Source organism: Haliotis asinina, chromosome 9 (genome assembly GCF_037392515.1).
Source record: "Haliotis asinina isolate JCU_RB_2024 chromosome 9, JCU_Hal_asi_v2, whole genome shotgun sequence".
NCBI classification, from domain to species: Eukaryota; Metazoa; Mollusca; class Gastropoda; order Lepetellida; family Haliotidae; genus Haliotis; species Haliotis asinina.
In genome coordinates, this window is record NC_090288.1 from 23,282,855 (window position 1) to 23,300,587 (window position 17,733).

The following is a 17,733-nucleotide window of genomic DNA, read 5'->3' on the forward strand; positions in this document are numbered from 1 at the left end:
AGTCCCAACATTCACTGGGCTCAGAAAATCTCCCATCTTCTGTCTCTTCTCCAGTACAACTTCACAAGCTTGGGTGATGAATCATTCTGTGTTCATGCCCCAAAACTGTGGAACACACTGCCTTTAAACATTAAACTGTCTCCTTCATTTGATTCTTTCACATTAAACTGTCTCCTTCATTTGACTCTTTCAGATGCCAACTAAAGACCTTCCTATTCTATGAACACTATGTCTTATGAACTATGTGCCACTTTGAGCATACATGATTGTATGGAATCTTGCGGGATGCAAAACTACATTATTTTGCTTTACAGATTAAGATTGAAATGCAGCAGAAAGAGATCAGGTGATCCTGGCACAGTCAGGCTGGTAAAGCTCATGATCAACTCAGGGCCCTCGCCCCCTCTACACGCAGCCCAGACAGTGAGTGGGACTTCTCCCAGGAAATGCTGCCTAGTCGAACTCGCCAAGAACTTTCCGGAGAATATGAAGGCTCCCCAACACTGCAGCCTTCTGCATTATCCAGACTGTTAGAAGGGCTGTGCTCCCGGTGGAGAACCCGGGCACTCTCCTGATCTGCGCCAAGAGTTCTGCAGGTACCACACCAAGGGAACCAAGAACAATGGGCTGTCTTTTGACAGTGTACTTGGGATGCAATATCCTGCATATTTATCATGCTTTTCCTGAATCTTGCCAATCGCATTGCTGTCAAAAGGGACAGAAAATTCAATGATATAAATAATTTTGTTGGTTTTATGAAAAAGGACAATATCATGTTTGTTGGCTGGAATTCATCTCAGGCTGTATATTGGCCTATTCCAGAGAAGTTTAAAACTGTCATTTTCCAGGACGCCTTGGACATGTTCAGGGTTGTACCATGGATGGATCTAAGGGTCAAAGCCACAGAGATGGCGGTAATGATAGTAAAATCAGCGAGCCATGCCATCATGTCTTTTAAGATATGCTGTTTGTGCCAATGCGGGGGGATATAGTCTACAGCTCATGTCCTGTCCATCCATAATCATTTTGTTTCTGGAGTATAACTCAGAAACTGTTCAATATCTTTAGACCAAACGTGATAGATAAAATAATCTCAACCTATAGTTGTGCCTTTTGCTATTTACAGATTATTTTTGCAATTATATTTTTTTCGTTTTTCCCATGGAACATTTTGGTGTTTTGGGTTTTGTTTTGTTTTTTTGTGGTATTTTTTATTCACTTTACTTTGTTACAGTTCAACAGGATATATAGGTAGAATACAATGTAACAAGGTGCATAGTAGACAGGCAGACAGTACAATGTTTCATATTGGAAATATCTGGATTAAACAGTATAGCTGATATATAGATGATACAGTGAATACAAGAGGCTCGTTTCTAGTTGCACAATTGCAGCAATGACATTCCATTTTCTATAAAAGTTGATGTTTTTCTTATCGATAAATTTCTGTCTCTTAAACGTCCTTTAATAATGGGCACCCGTGGTGAGCCACCTCCTCGTGGTAGGTCCTGGGTAATGCCAAGAGCTCGCTGACATCCCCGTAGTGGACCTGGGGGGATATTTGGTCCACCAACCCGTTTGCCGTGGGTTGCAGCCCTGTGTCGGCGGAGGAGGGGATCCTGGTGGTTGAGGGCAATAGGAGCTTGCAACCGTGTTCCAGTTGTTCAATACACCACTTCGGCCCTGACTTCGCCTAGACGGGTGGTTGAATAGGCCCGGTTCGACCAATCGGCTGGTCATGCCAAGCCCTGTGCATGGGGCATTATTATATTTATCAATGCACAAATATCATTTGGAATCGTTGTAAATTTGGACTTGGCTTTATAATCTAAAACATTTTGAATTTGAAGTATGTTGTTCTATAATTTGCCTAGAGTACTATGCCAGAAGGCGGTGGCTCATGGGCCAATCTGGTAGAATTATTAATCTCTTAATTCTTCTGCTGGAGTATATCATCCGGGTATCCTTGGTGCTGCAAGCTGAAGGCCCGCTTGCTTTAGCATTGTCCTTGTGATACTCCATGGTGGGTGGGGAGCTTAGATGATGAACCATATGACACCAATCATGGCTTATGAAATACCCCCCCAAAAAACCAAACGTCCACTTGAAATTGATCCCGTTGATACTTCTCATAGACCGTCTCTATCGATTGAGTATTGGCCACGTTTCCTCGTTATTGAGACTCCGGACAAGCCACCATTGAAGTTGAAACCTTTCGCAGTATCTAAGGGCTTTCAAGGTATTGCTGGGGATGTTAAGAACATTAGACGCTTGCGTTCGGGTGCATTGCTAATAGAGTGTGGCAAGAAACAGCAGACAACCAATCTCATGAACATTGAATCTTTTGTGGGCATTCCGGTCACGGTCTCTACTCACAAGACCTTGAACACAAGTAAAGGTATCGTCAGAGATCGTGATCGGTTGTCTGCTGACATGTCCGAGCTTGATATAGCATGTGAAATGAAGGATCAAGGTGTGCTGTATGTGAAGCGCTTTTCCACCCGAAAAAAACAATGAAACAATCCAAACAAATACCTATCTGTTTTCTTTTTCATTGCCGAATGCTCCCAAATCAGTAAAGGCGGGTTACTGCAATATCCAAGTTGAAACCTACATCCCCAACCCGCTCAGGTGTTTTAAATGTCAGAAATATGGACATGGTGTATCTACCTGCACATTGTCTGTTGTGTGTGCTGTGGTGAGAAGACACACACAACAGAAGATTGTGACAGTGACTTTAAAAAATGCACTAACTGCTCTGGCGACCATTCATCTTTGTCAAAACAGTGTCCAATATATAAAGAGCAAATGGCGATTAACAAAATAAAGTTCACCCAAAATATCTCTTTTTCTGAGGCAAAGAAACTGGTGAAGAGATCTGACCTTCTAGAAAGTTATGCTACAGTAGCAAAATCATCATCTGAATCCAGCTCTAAAATAACAAAATCATCCACAGGATGCCAAACTACCTTGACTTGGGTCAGTTCCGACTCCCCACAGGTTTTATACCCTGCTATATCATCCCAGAATGAGGAATCACTTCCTACTACATCAAAGTCCTCTGATCATAAGTCATCTTCACAGTCACGCTCTGAGTCTCATTCAACAGCTGATAGACAACAAATTGTTAAAACTAAACCCAAACCTAAGTCTGATGCTTCAAAACAACAAAGTGGCAGAGCTCCTAAGGGGTCACAAAATAAAATTCAATTGTTTAATAAATATGGGTCTCTTGAAGCTATGGAAGTTTCTGAAAATGTCCATTCTAGGGCACATAGCTTGTCGCCCTCCAAAAGAGTGCGGGATAGATCCCCAAAAAATCCCCCCAAAAGATAGTTTATTCCAATAATATTGTACAATGGAACTGCAGAGGATTGAGGACTAATTTACATGAATTACAGCTACTAGTCCAAGATTTCACACCTTCAGCGTTATGTCTCCAAGAGACATATTTAAAACAAACAGATGCATTTGACCTTCGTCATTTTAATGCATATCATTGTTTTTCACCTCTGGGTGATAGGGCCACTGGCGGATCATCCATTCTAGTCAAACAAAACGTTATTCAAAGCCCTGTTTCACTTAATACTAATATGCAGGCTGTTGCAGTGAGAATTATTTTACATGTAGCGTTTACGCTATGCTCTCTTTATATTTCACCATCTTCGGCTTTTGCCAAAACCGATCTTCAAGCTCTATATGATCAGCTCCCGAAGCCCTATATTATAATGGGAGATTTAAATGGCCACAACCCACTCTAGGGTAGTGTAAATACAAACACTAGAGGTAAGTTGTTGGAGGACTTCTGTTCTGACAACGATTTATGTATTTATAATGATGGCTCCAATACGTATTTACACCCTGGGACAGGGACCTATTCTGCTCTTGACCTGTCACTCACAAATTCAGAACTACTTAATGAATTCGAATGGTCAGTCCATGATGACCTCTGTGGAAGTGACCATTTTCCTACTATATTAAAAGCTGTAACTCCATCCGATGTTCCTCCATCATCAAGACGGAATTTTAAAGAGGCTAACTGGACTTTATATGAAACACTGTGTGCTGAAAAGCTTAAACCTGAACGTTTTACTGACGTTCCTGATGCTATTAAATGTTTTTCTGATGAATTGAACTCCATAGCTGATGAGTGTATACCAAAGTCCTCTGCAGTTCCACACATAAGAAAACCATGGTTCAACGATGAATGCAAACAAGCTAGGAAGGCAAGGAAAAAAGCAGAACATTATTTCCGTCGCCATCCTATGGTGCATAATTTGAATAAATTTAAAATTTTAAATGCTAAAGCACGGCGTACTTTTAAACAGAACAAACGCCAATCTTGGCAAAATTATGTATCTAAAATAAATTCTCGGACACCCATGTCCAAGGTATGGAATATGGTCCAGAAAATTAAAGGTGAAGGTACTAAATCTACTGTCAATCATCTTAAACATGGAGATCAAGTACTTACCGATAAATCAGATATCGCAAATAAACTGGGTGAAACCCTTGCTAAACACTCTTCCTCTTCTAATTATTTACCTAAATTCCAGCAGTATCAAAAACAACAAGAAAAGAAAACTATTAATTTCAACTCAGATAATGGGGAAGATTATAATGAAACTTTTTCTATTCATGAGCTCCATACTGCTCTTGATCAAGCTCATGATACTGCTACAGGAGCTGATAACATACATTATCAACTCCTGAAGCACTTACCAGAATCCTGCCTAGAAACTCTCCTAAATATTTTTGATGATATTTGGACATCGGGTAACTTTCCTTCATCATGGCGTGACGCCATAGTAGTACCCATACCTAAACCTGGACGTGATCATACCGATCCATCCAATTATCGTCCGATTTCGTTAACTAGCTGTGTTTGCAAGACCATGGAACGCATGATAAATAATCGACTTGTTTGGTACTTGGAAACAAATAACCTTATAACTGATATACAGTGTGGTTTCCGTAAAAACAGAAGTACTGTCGATCACTTAGTGCGACTGGAATCATTTGTTAAAAATGCACTGATTAATAATCAACATGCGGTGTCTATCTTTTTTGATCTTGAGAAGGCATATGACACAACCTGGAAATATGGTATTTTAAGAGATTTACATGACTTCGGCTTGCGAGGTCGTTTGCCTCAATTTATTGCCAACTTTTTAAATAACAGACAGTTTCAAGTTCGAGTGGGTTCTACCCTGTCTGATCATTACAATCAGGATCAGGGTGTTCCACAAGGCAGTATTCTGTCTGTCACACTTTTTAGCATCAAGATAAATAGTTTATCAAAAGTTTTAAACAATTCAATTGATGGATCGTTATTTGTGGATGATTTTAATATTTCTTGTCGTGGGAAAAATATGCATACCATTGAACGGCAACTGCAGCTTTGTTTAAACAAAATAAATAAATGGTGTCTTGAAAACGGCTTCAAATTTTCTAAATCGAAAACTAACTGCATACATTTTTGTCGTAAATACAAACCACATAAAGACCCTGAACTGTCTCTAGATGGGACGCCCATTAAAGTTGTGAAGGAAGCCAAGTTCTTGGGTCTAATCTTTGATTCACATTTAACTTTTTACCACATATTAAATCACTTAAAACTAAATGCCTGAAAGCACTTGACTTGTTGAAAGTTGTTTCAAATTCAAAATGGGGAGGGGATCAAGCTACCCTTCTCCATCTCTATCGATCACTAGTTCGTTCTAAACTTGATTATGGCTCAATCGTTTACGGGGGAGCCTGCAAAAGCAATCTTAAACTTCTTGATCCTGTCCATCATCAAGGTCTGAGACTTTGTCTTGGATCTTTTAGAACTTCACCTATTGACAGTCTCTATGTTGAGGCTGATGAACCTTCTCTTGAGCAGCGCCGTATAAAGTTAGCTTTACAATACATTACTAAATTATACTCTAATCATTCTAACCCTGCATATAACTGTGTTTTCAATCCCCTTTATGAGGATTTATACAACAAAAAGTCTTCTCTTGTCCCGCCTCTAGGACACAGAATTAAACCCTTTCTTTCTGCTGCAGGCATTGAACTGGAAAACATAGCTCCCTCCCGTCTTATTTCTTCTACTCCCTGGCAGTTGGTCAGGCCTCAAGTAGACCTAACATTGACCACATTTAAAAAATCAGAGACTAATGAATTACAATATAAGCAAAAATATAATCAATTAAAACATAAATATAGCAATTATAAATTCTTATTTACAGATGGGTCCAAGGATGGTGGCGCTGTGGCTTGTGCCGCTTTCATTGGATCCAGAACAATATCATCTAGATTACCAGTTAGTAGTTCTATTTTTACAGCTGAAGCTAACGCCATATTAACAGCTCTCAAATATATTCAAAGACACCCGAAACGTAAACAATATATAACCTATTCAGACTCTCTTTCTTGTCTCCAGGCGATTAAAAATCTATCATGTAAACATCCACTTTTAATTGACATTATTGAATTGTATAATAATCTTGCTACTGGCCAATACGACATTGTCTTCTGTTGGTTACCCAACCATGTAGGCATTTCAGGGAACACAATGGCCGATCTTGCTGCCAAGGCAGCACTCAACAAATCTGTGACACCGCTTCTTATTCCCTACAGTGATTACAAAGCCACCATTAGATCTTATATCCGTGATCTGATGCAAAAGAAGTGGGACACCCAAGTGGGTATAAATAAATTACATGAGATAAAACCTTACATTGGTTATACCCACTTGGGTTGTCAATCCAGATTTGAAGAGGTCATACTACGACGATGTCGTATTGGCCACACTAGATATACTCATGCATACCTGTTGACAGGTGAGGATCCTCGATTTTGCATCCCTTGTGATGAGAGAGTCACGGTCAAGCATATTCTGCTTGACTGTGTTGAATTCTCCATCACAAGGGATAAATATTTTACAGTTAAAACAATGAAGGATCTTTTTACCAACGTTAATTCTCATTTTATTATAGGTTTTTTAAAAGAAATTGATTTTTTGGGTGAATTTTGAATAGTATGTTTCTGTAAATAGATGTATTTTAATGATTGGTAGTTTGAATTAGTAACTTGAATTGTTGGTGGCTGTACCCTCAAAGGGGGTTGAAGTATTGTAAAATTATTGTCCTCCTGAGAGGGTACGTAAGTCCACAAACATTCACAGTAAATTTAAGTCTGCCAGGTTTTTAATCGTAGTATTCATGTTGTTTTAATTTTGGCTAACCTTTTGTACAATCGCCAGCAGCTGAGGGGATGATGTAAATCCAACTAGGGTCCATGCAGGTAGCAAAGGTACTGTAAGTCCCCATGGTCCCTAGTGTGGTGATCTACCTTCAGTTGTTGGCGATCTATAGTCTGTTTTTATTATGTATTCTCTAAATAGTGCTATTAGTTTTAACTTTCCATACTAGTTTTACTTAAAATTGTGATATGCTAGTTGTTTTACTGTCCTCCGTTGACAGATTTTTCCATATGCATATATTTAATTTAAATGTTCTCATCACGATATGGCTGAGATATTGCCGATGTGATGTTAAACATTAACTCACTCACTCACCCCACCATCAAGGCTTAAGACTTTGCCTTGGGTCTTTCAGAACTTCACCTATTGATAGCCTCTACGTTGAGGCCGATGAACCATCTCTTACTCAACGTCGTATAAAATTGTCTTTACAATACATTACTAAATTATATTCTAATGAATCTAACCCTGCCTATAACTGTGTGTTCAATCCCCTTTATGAGGATTTGTATAACAAAAAGTCTTCTCTTGTTCCACCTCTTGGGCACAGAATTAAACCATTTATTTCTTCTGCTGGTATTGAGCTGGAAAGTATATCGCCTTCCCGTCTTCTTTCTTCTCCTCCTCCTTGGCAGTTGGTTAGGCCACAAGTTGACCTAACATTAACATCATTTAAAAAATCAGAAACAAATGACTTACAATATAAACAAGAATATCATCAATTAAAGCATAAATATAGCAATTACAAACCCTTATTTTACAGATGGGTCCAAGGACGGTGGCGCAGTGGCTTGTGCCACTGTCATTGGATCCAGAACAATATCTTCTAGATTACCAGATAATAGTTCTATTTTTACAGCTGAAGCTAACGCCATATTAACAGCTCTCAAATATATTCAAAGACACCCGAAACGTAAACAATATATAATCTATTCCGATTCTCTTTCAAGCCTTCAAGCTATTAAAAATATTTCTTGCAAACATCCACTTTTAATAGAAATTATTGAATTGTATAATGATCTTGCTACTGGCCAATACGACATTGTCTTTTGTTGGTTACCCAGCCATGTAGGCATTTCTGGTAACACACTGGCTGACCTTGCTGCTAAAGCAGCACTCAACAAATCTGTGACACCACTTCTTATTCCTTATAGTGATTACAAAGCCACCATTAGATCTTATATCCGTGATCTGATGCAAAAGAAGTGGGACACCCAAGTGGGTATCAACAAATTACATGAGACAAAACCTTACATTGGTTATACCCACTTGGGTTGTCAGTCCAGATTTGAAGAGGTAATTTTGCGATGATGTTGTGTTGGCCACACTAGATACACTCATGCATACCTGTTAAAAGGTGAAGATCCTCCATTTTGTATCCCTTGTGATGAGAGTGTCACAGTCAAGCATATTCTGCTTGACTGTGTTGAATTCTCCATCACAAGGGATAAGTATTTTACAGTTAAAACAATTAAGGATCTTTTTACCAGCGTTAATTCTCATTTAATTATAGGTTTTTTAAAAGAAATTGATTTTTTGGTTGAATTTTGAATAATATGTTTCTCTAAATAGATGTATTTTAATGACTGGTAGTTTGAATTTGTAACTTGAATTGTTGGTGGCTGTACCCTCAAAGGGGGTTGAAGTATTGTAAAATTATTGTCCTCCTGAGAGGGTACGTAAGTCCACAAACATACAAAGTCAATTCTAAATTTCCACTTTTTTAATGGTAGTATAAGTGTATTTTTATTGTATGGCTAGATTTCCGAAATTGCTGACGGCTGAGGGGATGATGTAAATCCAGCTAGGGTCCATGCAGGTAACAAAAGTACTGTAAGTCCCCATGGTCCCTAGTATGGTGATCTACCTTCAGTTGTTGGCAATCTATAGCCCAGTTTTATATTGTATTGTCCTTTATAGATAAATTGTTTTAGGCATAGCTACTAGTTTTACATTCATTTCTGTGATGTTCTAGTTGTTTTACTGTCCTCCGTCGACTGATTGTTATAATACTCATATATTCCATTTTAATGTTCCGTTCCCGTCACGATATGGCTGAAATATTGCCGATGTGACATTAAATTTTAACTCACTCACTCACTCCTTTAATAATGCTCTGTAGATTGTGAAGCTAGGTTTGTGTCCTAATATTCATAACAAAAATGTGACACCTTGCTTATAGAACCATGTGGTTGAGTAAATGGTTTCCTCTGCAGCAAAATAGAATATTGTGGTTAGATGTTTTGTACATTTTGCCAAGAAACTGGGTTGTGAAATTGTTAAATTCAGCCCAGAACATTTTGAAGATTGGGCACTCAAGATATACATGGTAAATATTCACTACAGCTGAGCCACATGATGTACATAGGTCATTATCTACCAATTTCATTCTTAGTAGCTCTCGCTTAGTGTAAATGGCAGTGTAAAAATTTATATTGAAAATCTAAAAGTTTCGTGTCTTTCGTGGATTGTCCATACTGTGAAAATATGCTTTTCCAATTCAGCAACTCACTTAGTTCCCCGTTCCATTTGAGACACCCGTTCGCAATGTTGGTCAGATATGAAATTATTCTAAAATATCCTTGAGCCTTTACTAGATTTAATGAAATCATTCCAAGGAGAACACAGATAACTTCAATGTATTCAAATTGTTTTTTGTTCGTATTAGATGCATTAGAAATCAGTATGTTAGCCCATTTTTGAATGAAACCCAAACGTATCCAGGACCGTCTTAATGTTTTTGACACGGTCTCGAACGCTTTTTCAAAATCAATTAAAATGAGTAAACCTTTTATGTTTTGCCTTTTTGTTTCAACCAAAATGTCATAGAGAAGTCTGATATTTTCTGAAATGCATCTTCCAGGAATGAATCAAGTTTGATTTTCGTCTGAGGACATTCAATGTTTTTTTAAATCCTGTTTGTTATACAAGTACTTATAACTTTATACAATGCATATAAGAGGGATATGGGTCGCCAATTCTTCAGAAACTTTCTATCTTTGCCTGGTTTAGGGATACATGTAATTACACCTCTATTCATTATGATTGTCATAGAATTCTGGTTGAAAGTTTCTATTATGTCAGTGGATCCAAATTTTGAGATGTTTCCAGAAAAATTTAAAGAATTTGATAGGGAATCCATCTAAACCTGGACTTTTGTTATTTTTCATTGATTTAATAACATGCGAAAGTTCTTCAAGACTAATGCCACACTCTAACTTGTTTGACTGCTCTTTATTTAGAGATGGAGTGATGATAGTTTCGAATACAGCTTTAATGTCATCATCTATATCACAACTTGATTTATACAGATTTTCATAAAATCGTTTTTGTTCCGCTATTTTTTCTTGTCCGTCTGCAATTTCTTCACCATTATCAATAATGAGAGTTAAATAAGTTTGTATAGTTCCAATTTTCTAAATGACAAAAATAATTCTATCCCCTTCTTCATGCCACTGGCTTCTCTTTCTAATTTGAATTCCTTTCATTTCTTCTATTAGTTTTTCCTATTCATTTTTACTTTAGGATAAATCAACAAGAATCGTTTCGTTAACGTTGTGGAAGTTGCTTCTTATTTCATTTTCTATGTGACATATGTTCTCCTCTAGTTCTTTTTGTCTTGTAGTTCTACTTTTTTTAAGATATGACGAATATGAAATGGATTTTCCTCTACCTTTCATTAAAAATGTCTCCAGAAATAGTGTCAGTTATAGTTAAACGTAAGTGTTCATCTTTAATTTTAATTCATCATTTGAATATGTAAGGTCTGAGTATTCACGTTGAGTATTCGGTTACTAGTGTTATACACTCCCCTCGTCCCAATAATGATGTCTTAAACTTCCTATAACTGCAACCCTTTTCCTTACTTTTTTGTGTAGAAAAAAAGATAGTTATGGCAGAATGGTCACTTTTATAACAAGGTATAATGTGTATATTACAATTTATGTTTAAAGAGATCGTCAGATACTATGAAGAAATTTAATCTAGCTTGGTGGCGAGGATTCTTTTTCCACCATGTATACCTGGGATTTTGCACTGTCCAAGCATCTATTAAGTTTAAGTTTTCAATGTGGTCCAAGACAGTCTTACGAGCCTGTGGGTTATTAATGTGTTTATAGTTTTCAAGGTCTATGGAGGGGTCCAGGAATAGATTCCAATCTCCGCATACTACGGTTGAATCATTTCCCATGTTTACAATCTCGTCAAATAGAGATATATGAAAAGGACTGTAAGAGTTAGGTCCATACAGATTTGTAAGGGTTAATCTTAGGCCATCAACAGTTCCATCTAAAATTATCCCCCATGGTTAAGATAAGAACTAAGAAAATAAAGAGTTTAAGTTCCCCCCTGCAACATCGCAGTGGGGAGATTCCAGAAATGGGCGCTACACGCAAAGCCCATGCTGGGGACTGAACCCAGGCCCATGGCCTACATAAACCTAAATCAAGTTATTGCTTTGGAAAATCAGTCTAATGTTACCTTTATGCCAAACTAAGTTTTAAAAGTTACCTACAATTTGTCAATTCTTAGTGTATCACATAAGTATTTTCCTACATTTGAGAAGTCAAAATAAACACCACCACGTGCATCAATGTTGTACACAACAGACATGATTCTCGTGCTCTCGTTAGTGCTGCGCGCTCAGTGAACCCGACAAAAATTCAGAGGCACATAAATTCTAAAAATAGCTCACGGGGCATGGAGTACAACTGAAGAACTCCACATGCCATATAAACCTAAATGAAGTTATTTTTTAGGAAAAAGACATTGTAATGTTATCTTTATGCTAGAGTTAAAATACAAAATATGGTATCTGTTTTATAAAAACTACAGTTCAGAAAATATTCTTCAGGAACATATTCTCATTGCATAACAGACCCGTGAAGGTTCCAGGGTAGAACAGGCCTTCAGCAACCCATGCTTGCTATTAAAGGCGACTCAGCTTGTCATAAGAGGCGACTAACGGGATCGGATGGTCAGGCTAGCTGACTTGGTTGACACATGTCATCGGTTCCCAAGTACGCAGATCGATGCTCATGTTGTTGATCACTGGATTGTCTGGTCCAGACTCGATTATTTACAGACCACCGCCATATAGCTGGAATATTGCTGAGTGCGGCGTAAAACTAAAACTCACTCACTCACTCACTCACTCACTCACTCACTCACTCACTCATTGCATAACATGACTCTTGAGTGTTGCAACAGAAACGTGTTTACACTCTTTTGCTCTGGGTAAATCAGTGTTGTAATGTATAAGAACTGACGTAAGTTTTTAAAGGTTACTCACAGTTTGCGAATCCTTGATATGTTCCATAAATAAATTCCAATATTTACTGATCAAAACGAACACCATCACACGCTTCAATGTCGCTCGCAAAGGACATGATTCTCGTGCTCTCGTTAGTGCCGCACACTCAGTGAACCCGACACAGTCAGAGGCATGTTGATTCTGAAATTAGCCCATAGGGCATGGAGTACAATTGGTTAAAGCTATTTTTGGAAAGTATATTAGACTAACAGCTAGTCTCTGAAATGCCTGAAGCTATGGAAATCTAGACTTAAAAGGCAAATAGTATCCTCCAGACTGTCAACAAAAATATGGGCTAATTGGCACTGATAATCTATGCTTTGTCATATCTGGTGTTTGCTCTAATGGTGGGGTGGGCTTCATTTCCGAAGCAGAACTCAAAAACCATTCAGTATTTTTCTGCATAAAAATATATCAGTCAGAACCGAAAATGGTGCCTTTTGCTATGTACAGATTTTGTGATTTATTATTTTCTCAGTTTCCATGGATATGTTTCGGACATAGTTTCAAAAGTGAGAGGTGTGTTTCACTTCCAGAGCATAACTCAAAAACTGTTCACAATATTTCTGCAAAACTTGGTAGACATATGAAAAAGTGCATAAAGTGGTGCCTTTTGCTATGTTCAGGTTTTTGTGATTTCTTTTTTTCTGGGTTTCCATGGAAACGTTTCGGACTTTGTCTCAAAAGGGAGGAATGGGCTTCGTTTTCAGAGCAGAACTCAAAAAACGTTCAATAGTTTTCTGCAAAACTTGTTACATACATCAGTCAGAACCTAAAGTGGTGCCTTTTGGTACTTACAGATTTTCTTGTATATTATTTTCCTGGTTTCAATGGAACTGTTTTAACTTAGTCTCAACAGATCTTGGCAAATATGTGAGACGGATCTTGAAGTGGTGCCTTTTGCTGTTTACAGATATATCACATTTACATTTTTCATGAATTCCAATGATTCAAACTTAATCTAAGAAAACATCAAGTAACTGTCAGATGATTTGTCCTTTCAAATATGTGGGGGCTGGGGTGATATCATCTTCTGGTGACTCTTCTCTATCTTGCCACACACCATTATTATCAAGGGTACAGATTAAATAAGCTTTATGCAACCAACCATAAAGGTGTTGTTTAAACCCCCAGGATGCGAGTTTTGTTTTGTTTCTTTTTCAGGTGCACATTTTCAAAAGGTTTCAAGAGTGAGAATTGTGCATGAATTGTACTCGCATGGTCTGAATTTGCTTACGGCTGTAAAATTACAGATATATAGAATATTAAGTTTCCTCTCTATTGGTATAGATATAAGTGAGACTGCATCAGCGACATGAGAAACAGACACTACTTAATGTTCAAGATTTTTGTTATGTTTTTGTTAAGACAGTCAGTTTCTCTGCTTCCTTTGTGCACTGATAAAAGAACTGTGCTACATTAAATTACCCCTCAATGAATGTCAACATCAACATAGAGATTATGCACATACAAATATGAGGGGGCATAACTCTGCTATGCTTAACATAAGGTCAGTATAACTTGGATAACATTGAGAGAATTTGTTGTGGATACAGACTGTTTTTTCTATATGTTTTGTCCATGGTGGAGCAAACCATTCCACTACAAAGTTGAATGGATATCTTTTGGTAGTTTGACAGGTTATAAGAGAAGATGCCAATTTACTACATGAGAAAGCAGGTACTAGTGATTTTGATGGCGCTATTCAATACATAAGTTAGATCTTAGGTTGCCATATTCACCAATTTGTGTAGATGTATTTTGACTAATTTTGCATCATTATTAATGGAGTAACAGCCACATCTTCAATTGTAATGAAATTACTGAAAATAATACATTTTAGTTGACGTCATGGCATGTTTTGTGCATTTTGTGTTGGAAAAAGACGACATTGGTTTGCTAATTAGTAGTGTCTCCCATATTGCCAGTTATTGTGTATAAGGTCTCAGATTCTGTCAGAATTCAACTTTCTTTAGACAAAACATAAAATGAATGGTTTTACCTTTGAAATAGCGTGTTAGAGAAATGAAAATAGAACGTGACTGAGCCATGTTAATCCAGATGAGCCCAGCTGTGACACGTGATTGACTTACCTGAATAGAGTGTATGATATATCTATATTATCGCATGTTTTTATTCTCGCGTCAGACTTCATGACTCAAGTTCGCAAAAATTATACAGTCGCGAACGGCTGTTTACAGTATATCTTTAAAGGTCACATCTATCCAAAAGTAAAAACCCTTCAATAAAAACCATTCAAAACTTGTTACATACATCAGTCAAACCTGAAGTGATGCCTTTTGCTATTTACAGGTTTTTCTGATTTTACTATTTTCTCGGTTTCAGTGGAAACAATGGAAGGATGAAATTTGTTTCCGGAGCACAGCTTGAAACTATTCAATATCTTACAGCAAACCTTGGCAGATATTTGAAGCAGACCACAAAGTAGTGCCTTTTGCCATTTATAATGTTTTGGCAGTTTTATTTTTCCTGGTTTCCATGGAAACAATTCTGACTTCGTCTCAAAATGGATAGATAAGCTTCGTTCCCAAAGCACAACTCGAAAACCATTTGATGTCTTTCAACAGATCTTGGCAACTATGAGACGGATTTTGAAGTGGTGCCTTTTGCTGTTTACAGATATATGGCATTTACATTTTTCATGAATTCCAAGGAAACAATTCAGACTTGGTCTAAAAACACAATAAGTAACCGTCAGATGATTTGTCCTTTCAAATATGTAGGGGCTGGGGGGATATGTCATCTTCTTATGATTCTTCGGTTTTAACTATCCAACATATTGGTGTTGCTAATATAAATCAGAGATTTCACCTTGCAGCTGAACAGAGCAACAATGCCGACAGAACTGAAAAGCAAGTCTTTTTGCCTTTCTATGGCAACAAGTTTGACCTCAACGTAATTTGGTGGTAGTGTATTTGGTTTGTTTTTTTCTAGAGCAAAACTGTAAAACCTTACAATAGTGTCCTTCCACTCGGCCATATGCACACCAAAACATTGACATACTGTAACTATGATCAGTAGACATATTCAATAAGAACAAGAACTTCAGGGGATATTTACAAACAAATGCCTTCCCATGTCTTCACCCTTCCTATATCTAATGTCTGACTGTTTAGGTTGAAGTAATTGTGGCAGTAGCCCATTCCCAGAGTATGTCACAGGAGTCAAGGGAGCAAATACTGACCAGCTTGCAGCTTGGATTCATCATTAGGTTGTTTGTGTGGAACATCAATAGCTCTGGATCAGTACCCCTTTAATGCTGACTGGCAGCTTCAGTGAATTCTCCTGAATAGTCTTATTGGAAAATCCACATGCTATTCTATCTCAAAGGATAGCGTTTAATGTAACAGTTTTCCTAGAAATCTGCAAGATCATGATGTAATTTATCATATGTTGGATCTGGCTGTAGGAACACATGGATTGACTGGCCACAAGTTAACTGCGTAATGTTTGTTCAAAACACTCGCCATTCTTAGCAACAAATGTTCCTTGGGTTAATTTGGTTAATGCCAATGTTAGACGTCACTGTGAGCAGAAGAGTGGCCATATGGTGGCTTCTGTTGGTTCTTTATTACAAATGCATGTACCTTTTATGTTGAAAGTTACAATACACTTACGGTAATCCCTCTGGATGGACAACTGTGATATTAAGATTTTTGGCAGTAACTCTTATAAATGTAGAAAATGTGATTCATTCAAATGTCAATTTTCTTTTCAGTGCAGGTGAAGATTTTGAAGAACATCTTGTGAGTCTCACTGAAGTGAAGAGATTTGAAATGACAGCCTTATTTTTTACGAAGGAGGAGAAACAAGGTGAGGTGCTTTTAACTTTCAGCAGTTCATTAAGGTTAAAAATAGTAAGTGACATATTATGAGTGACATAATTCTGTTATGACTTTGTTTTGGTTTGTTCATTTCTTATACCAGAGGTTTATGTCAGCGAAGTATGCAGTATCCTTTTCTTTTATATATCTAAACTATTGCCCCAAAAGAAAATCGGTATATGAATTTGTATGCATGCATAACAGCAGGAAAAACATCACCAAGCATGAACTTTTATCAGGACCTTTGTACAACTGCCCACATGATGTCTTCATTGTGTGAATTTGGTTTGAGTGTTTGAGATATGGAAGACATGGTTAGAGTTTCAAATCAAAACGGTGTAAAATGGCATGAAACATAACATTACATGTTTTTTTTTCAGGGGCTTCTTCTCTTATTTTGTTTTTGTTTTGTTTCTTGCATTTCCATGGCAACAAGGTTGATTCCAACTGAAACTGGTGTTTTTTGTTTCTGCTAGTTTGTTTTTTTTTTTTTTATGAAGCAGAACTAAGCAGAACTTCAATGTTTCTACTTGGCACATACATAGGTCTGCAGTGCTCTTGGATCACAGGCAAGTAAGAAAGACACCCTGTGTTTCACATTTATGACCAGCCGACTTCATTTAGGGAAAGAATTCAGATGAATTGCTAATTGCTCAACTAAATAGGCGCATAGTTTTAAACTTTTGTACACAATAAATGCTTATGCATTTCTCATGGAGAAGTGACGTTTATATCCGTGTTGACTCCAAACTCTACAGATTTAGGGAATAAATATTTTTATGTGATACAGCAATTACAATACTCACTTGCTGTAACCCATGTTTGGCGGTATAAACCTACTCATTTATTTGTCATCATTCAATTTACTCACGGTTATTGAAGTTATGACAGTCATAATTAGTGGTAACTCCACTTAGATTACCTGAAAAAGTATCCATTTAGTCTTTCTTGTGTGTTTAGTAAATACTGAACATTATTAACAAAGGCCTGATGTGCAAGAAAGTATTGTATGGAATGTAATATGTGCAAGGAAGTGTAGCAAGTGAAAATATCTGCTGAGTTAAAAAGAGAAACATTGGTCAAAGGATTAACTGATAACACATTGTTTAATTACTTTAATTTTGCACAACAGATTTGTCATAAAGTTGTGTTTATATATGTAGATATTGTTACGGTTAATAATTTGCCATGACAAAAGTATAATAAATCCCCTCAGAACCAGCAAAATATAACACAGATAAGTCTAAAATATTCAATATTATGTATTGAGCAAACAAAAGCAAGATGTAAACAGTTTTTCCGCTGACAATTTTAACAGCCGGTCATCA

The 17,733-nt window shown here is 37.3% G+C and overlaps 1 protein-coding gene across 3 annotated transcripts in view; it reads left to right on the plus strand.

Moving 5' to 3' along the window:
• LOC137296914 (RNA polymerase II-associated protein 3-like) overlaps positions 1–17,733 on the plus strand; it is a 166,732-nt gene that overhangs the window by 141,028 nt on the left and 7,971 nt on the right. For all 3 annotated transcript variants that reach the window (XM_067828813.1, XM_067828811.1, XM_067828812.1), the window contains exon 9: positions 16,300–16,394. In XM_067828813.1, the coding sequence (XP_067684914.1) occupies positions 16,300–16,394 (95 nt within the window). The remainder of the gene's footprint in view (positions 1–16,299; positions 16,395–17,733) is intronic.